The 6,000-nt window shown below is 43.7% G+C and overlaps 1 protein-coding gene across 2 annotated transcripts in view; it reads right to left on the bottom strand.

Annotated features, from left to right (window-relative positions):
- Nucleotides 1-344: 344 nt before the first annotated feature.
- Nucleotides 345-6,000, bottom strand: part of olfm2a (olfactomedin 2a) — a 47,663-nt gene continuing 42,007 nt past the window's right edge. Inside the window, exons 4-6 of one of the 2 annotated variants that reach the window (XM_034593572.1) lie at nt 4,346-4,565; nt 3,209-3,315; nt 345-1,377 (exon numbers count right to left, since the gene is read on the bottom strand). In XM_034593572.1, coding sequence (XP_034449463.1) covers nt 703-1,377; nt 3,209-3,315; nt 4,346-4,565 — 1,002 coding nt within the window. In that variant the 3' untranslated portion in view covers nt 345-702. The remainder of the gene's footprint in view (nt 1,378-3,208; nt 3,316-4,345; nt 4,566-6,000) is intronic. The other variant, XM_034593573.1, reaches the window with a different exon arrangement.

Genomic DNA, 6,000 nt, shown 5'->3' with positions numbered 1-6,000 from the left:
GGCGGGACTAATTCGAATATGGCGGCTGCCACAGTTTAGATTATGAATAGAAAGTCGGAAGTAAACACTTTCAAAGCGCCCTTCTAGTTCATACTGAATATCAGCTTCAGTTTTATACCTCAGATTGGTTTGAGTTGAGAAGGAATACATATTTGTGCCCCCTATATTTAAGAAGAAATAAAAGTAACATTAATCCTAATAAAAAAGAAAGAAATGTTATGGCTTGTAAGAAGCACCAGTCTTGGGTGTACACTCATACAAGTTTGAAGCCATATTGTAAAACTCAGGCATTCTCTCCTTTTTTTGTTCACGCCTTCAAAATGCAGTGAAGGTCTTTTAAAAAAAAATTAAAGTGACAATTGAATACAAAGCCATAAATGGTAAAGATTGACATTTATTTCTCATCACAAATAAAAAGAACCATGCTTACTCACCACAGAACGAAAACAAAAAGAGAAGCGCTCAGTCTTTGTATGTTTACGGACCTTGCTGTCGGAGTGTTTTATGAGAATGTGAATAATGGCACTCTATGAAGATTGAAATTCTTTAAAAAAAATCCAATTCTATGCCCATACATTGAACCCCCCCTCAACCCACACCACCCACGAGTACCCCACCTCCACCTGTGCCCCCCCCCCCCCCCCCCCCCCCCCCCCCGAACATTGATCACAGCATTATTTGAGTGGGTCAGTCTGAGGGTTCTCAGTCACCAGAAGTCTTAATAACCTGGAACAGTGTGACGTTATAGAGCACCTGGTGTCCGTTGTTCCAGGTGTACAGGACCCTCTCCCTGGGGTTGTAGTCCATCATGGAGATGTGGGAGTATTGATTGTGGAAGGGGATGTCCGTGTACTCGTAGCTCGACGTGTTGGTGTAGTAGGCAAAGTAGATCTTGGCACCAGCCAGGTGGGAGTTGGTGACGTAAAGTGTACCGCAGATCATGAAGGACTCTCCAGCACTGCGCTTGGGAAAACCTGTGTCCCATGTCTGCAGCACTTCCAGACTCTGCGGCTCCAGGCGGCTGATGACAATGTTCCCAGCGTTGGGGATGGTGGTATAAACGGCCCACAGGCCATTTTCATCCGCCATGAGGTCGATGTCAGAGGAGCCACCCCAGGAGTAGGGAAAGGTGTTGTTATATCCGGCCCCACTCAGGCTGCGCTGCACCAGCACACTCCGAGAGCGGAAGTGGTACTTGATGATGATGTTGCTCTGGTACTTGTTGTAGTACAGCGAGCCGTTGTAAACCACGTGGCCGGTGCCTGCCCAGGGGTGAGGCAGCAGGTGCTGCACAAAGTTCTGGCCCTTCATGAAATCATTCATTGTGCGGTATTCCAGGACACGACGTCCCTTGAAGTAACCATCCATGGACCACACCTGTGAAAAGAGGAGAGGTGAATCCGACTGGCGGGAAAAGGAAGAAACTGAAGAAGTTGATGTGAAGGTCTAAAGGTTATGGGATATTATTGTCTTGCTATATATGGCACAACTCTCTGCAAGAACTCTGCCATCATTGTAGCTGGTGGCATCGCCCTGAGCAAAGTAAGTGTGTGTGTGGTGAATCTCTGTTGGAGGGTGAGTGTATGCCTTCGTGCACTTGTGCATATTTGAATACTTGCGCTGAACTATTGATCTCGTGTGTGTGTGTGTGTGAGTGTGTGTGCATGTTTGTTAAGACGATGCCCGTACTTTGCAGTCAACCACTGCCCGTGCTCCCTGCCCTTTCCAGTCCACATTTACAGAAAATCAATCCATTTAGCGGCTCTATCTTTTTCCTCAAGCACTCTCAGTGGATCTCTCCACTGGCAAGGCCCCTCTCCGGCTGCGTCTTCCATCTTATTCCCTCAATGGTTCTGTCGAAGCACACTTCAGCTTTTAATTGATTCAATTACACTGCTGTTGGCTTAGATATTTATTTTGTCCCACATATATCAACGAGAATTTTGCTGTGATTCAGCCATTATTCTTCTGAAGCACTTCTTTTCCAATATGTCTCTCTTCCCCTCCTCACTTCCCCTCCTCTCAGGTGGAAAATAGCCACTTTTCTTTAATAAAAGTGTGACTGGGGGGGGTATGGAAGGGTATGGGAGGAGTAGGGGGTGGTGAGGTAAACAGCAGCTGAATTATGGAGAAGGGGAGATTATGGTGCATCAAGCATTGTTTCTCCTCTGCCTGCTAAATGAGTCCCTGGAGCTGAGCGGGAGGCGGGAGCTGAGCCAGGCTGAAGCTCTAGCACATTTAGACCATGTGGCTTTTTTTTCTCCCCCTCTCCTTCTCTCGTCTTATTTGGCTCCTCAGCGACGAAGACGCGTCCCCAAATATGATTATCATGATTGTCGTGGGTGCTGATGTGGCATGTGTTGATGTATCTGGCTGTTAATACAATTAGCGATTGATCTAAAGAGTCGAATGTGATCTGAGAAAGTCAAGTGATTAAAGATAAAGATCGGGACATTCAATCTCGGAAAATTGACCTTTTCTGCCAGCAATATCTATTAAGCCTGCGATGATTCAGGGTGGAGATGAAAAAGGCCACCCTCATCCCTCCTCTTGAACTTCATCCGTTTCCATTCTCCCTTACAGATGGCTAATAATCCACTCTCCACCACCACTCCCCCCCCCCCCCCCGCCCCCCTCCATTCACCAGGCCCCGCAGCACCCAACCCCCCCCACCCATCGTATCTCTTTCCCCCGTGTTCCATTCCATGTGCCTGTCCACACAAAACCACATGTCATCTCTAATCAGCTGAAGCCATTACTATATCATCTGGGTCCAGAGCACACTCCTGGTAATTACCTGGGTGATTTAGAAAACTTTAGCCCACACAACTCATCCATCTCTGTACTGATGATGAAGTGATTAATCAGCTGGAGTTGCGGTGACAGAGGAAGACGGGGAGGAGGGAAAGGGATGCTATCTATCAGTGACTCAGCTTTGCTTCCCCATTTCTCTCTCTGTCTCTCCTCCTCCAGAGCTCACCAGAAGTCCTGCTCAGGCAAAACAGTCAATCAGCGACTTAAGTATCATGGCAGCGTTGCTGCGAGGGATATATTTTTTTTCATCGAGCCACTGACAGAGTTCAGCCTGTTCTCGGCAAGTGACTTTTGTTCCACTTTATCCGGCGGTGTGTGTCGAACTATGAAGCGGGTTGTAGGGAATGAAAGGGACAAGAGTTGAGGGAATGTGGCGAGAACGAGAGAGACTTACTCTGTTGTCTGAGCTGGGGATCATAGTATCTGTCATCCAGAAGCCAAACCTTGACCCCGATGCTCGTACTGTGATGGGATTACTGACGCCAGTGAGCTTGCCACAGCCTGGAGGTCAAAGACGGGAAGAGGTAAAATGTCATACAGTCTTACATACAGTATTAACATATAGACAATCTTTCAGTTTTTGTGTTGTTTAATCAGCTTTTTGATTGTCAGTTATCATTTTTGTATTACATTTTGTATTGTGATGTAAAAATGTATTGAATTGGAATGGGATTTTTGTTTGGCCTGTGTTGATGCTGGTTGCAGCTTTCTTCCTGAAACTATAAATTGACCTGCAGTACGACAAGTAAAGACCGGCTGCAGGACTCAGTCCACAGAACCCTGAATCTACACCACCGCTGCTGCACCAAGAGCCGTTCAAAGTTTGGTGAAGCTCGACTCAGAACCCCAAACTGGAGAGTCAGTATTAGTATGTAGTTGTTGTGAACGTGCTGTTGTCAGCAACCTCACTTGCGTTAATGAGTCTCAGCCACCGCTGCCACAGGCGAGGGTCTGCACTTTTTTTAATATTGAAAGTATTGCAGGTCCAATTCACACAACATCTGGAGTTACTGGATAGATATTTACTAATGGAATCGTTAACTAATATATTATTATGTGTATGTCCTTAAAATATCTGTGTCCATTATTGTGTTACTTTCCTGTATTTATCTACTTGTTTTGTAAAGCAAGTATAAAAATGATCTCGGAATCGACTGAGTAGTATTTTCTTCTAATTATCATCATTATACCAATGGAAGACAATAACTTAACACTAATGACCCAAAGGCTACGCTCTGGCTTTGGTCTTTTTTCTGCAAACTCCTCAGTTTATATATGTGGGATTTTGTAAAATCATCACTTTAAGTTAACAAATTACATGTGAACACGATCAATTATTCATTCATTGTTTCGAGGCCAATGTTTCTAATGTATGCAGATAACTGGAGCCCTCATCACAGTGGAAATGTTGACAATATGCAATAGTTTTGACCACTGATGATACTAAATTAATCATTAACTCCTTTCTGCACTGCTGTACCTCTAATCTTTAAATTGCCCGTGCACCCACCAACCCGCAACCATTTCCTACCTAGTTTCTGCATGCAGGAGTGGAGCCTGGTCTCCAGCAGCAGGACTCTCTGGCGTAACTCCTCATAATCGTAGGCCCCCATCTCCTCTTGGATGGCCATCAGCACCAAGGACAGATTTCTCACCTCCTCCCGAAGACGCAGGATCATCTTGGCGTCCGCCTTGTACTGTTCCAGCACTGGCAGCAGGGGGAGCAGCTGGGTGACCTTGTCCTTTAACTCCTTGAGATATGTCATCACAGAGAAGGAGACATGGAGAAGCAAAGAGGGAAGAAGATTAAACCCGTAAAGAATAAAGAGGACAAAGGGATGAGGTCGACCATGCGACTCGGTTCAGGGGGATTGTGTGCAGGGGAGCTGGCCTTTCAATCTTCAGGTGTTGCGTCTGGTTCATGGTTCATCTCTCACTCAGAAACTCATATTGTTGCCTGATTGTTCATCTTCTCCACCCTGGATTTATCATGAGACTACAGCTAAACTGCACCAAGGGGTAATTTACTGTGGAAACATGTGTTCCCTGATCTTTTGGGAAAACACACTGAATCACTCCTTCTCACTTCTTCTCGTCCTACATGCAAAGATAAGCTTATTGTCATTGTTCAAGAAAAACTAAATAACACGCCCTCCTATTGCAAAGCACATTTAACAAATGATAGATGCAATTGAATGACAGATTGAAAACAGGATGATACAGCCCAAAGTGATATCAAGATAAAAAAGGCATCAATCGATTTCGATATTTTCAATAAATATTCCAGTATTAAGTTTGTAAGATTTAGGTGAAAGGGATCTTTTGGCAGAAATTGAACATAAATTAATCTTGTATCTTTTCACTATTGTGTAATTATCTAAATTGTACGAATTGCTGTTTACTTTACCTTAGAATGGGCCCTTTATATTTAAATACTTTATATTTACATAGTTCTACGGAGGCTGCCATGTTTTTACAGTAGCCCAGACTGGACAAACTCAGCACTTTTTGAGTTCTTATGACAACTGAAGGCTACCACAGGTTCTCGTCCATGTTAAGAATAGGAGGGTGAGGTGTGTTCAGCTGCAACATGCAACTTCACCACTAGATGCCACTAAATCTTACACACTGATCCTTTAATATCTGTTAAGTTTTTTAAAGACAGATTTTTGCCCCTGGGTGAAGCTTGTGCTTTTAAATTGTTCTTTATGAGCAGAGAATGACAAACACTTAATAAACAGCAAAACATTTTTCAAATCTGAGGTAGATCAATCATGTGTTACACCTCCTCACTGTGACTGCACTGTATATTAAACCTTTGGTATTTTGCTATTGATGAAAAATATAAATTAAGATAATAAATATATAGATAATTATTTATATATTTTTTAGTGCCCAGCCCTAATTGAAAATTAAAAACATGTTAATGTTATGCAACGCTCGAGGTGTATAGAGTTACTCCGTCTGTGCTGCCGTTATGTCACACTGCAAGTACCTGCAGTATACAAGTATCACGTACATGTAACTGGGGGTACATGTAAGTGCATGAAAAGTACATCTTGCATTCTGGGGGTGAGACGACAAGATTAAAAGCAGAATCGTTTAATGTAACCACTGTTCTAGGGAAGAAACTAAATGTTGTGTAATGTTTCCGTCCTTTACGATTTAACATCTCTACTCACTATT

Source organism: Hippoglossus hippoglossus, chromosome 8 (assembly GCF_009819705.1).
Source record: "Hippoglossus hippoglossus isolate fHipHip1 chromosome 8, fHipHip1.pri, whole genome shotgun sequence".
Taxonomy (NCBI): Eukaryota; Metazoa; Chordata; class Actinopteri; order Pleuronectiformes; family Pleuronectidae; genus Hippoglossus; species Hippoglossus hippoglossus.
Note: the sequence above shows the minus strand (reverse complement) of the source record. Positions and strands in the feature narration are given on the sequence as shown.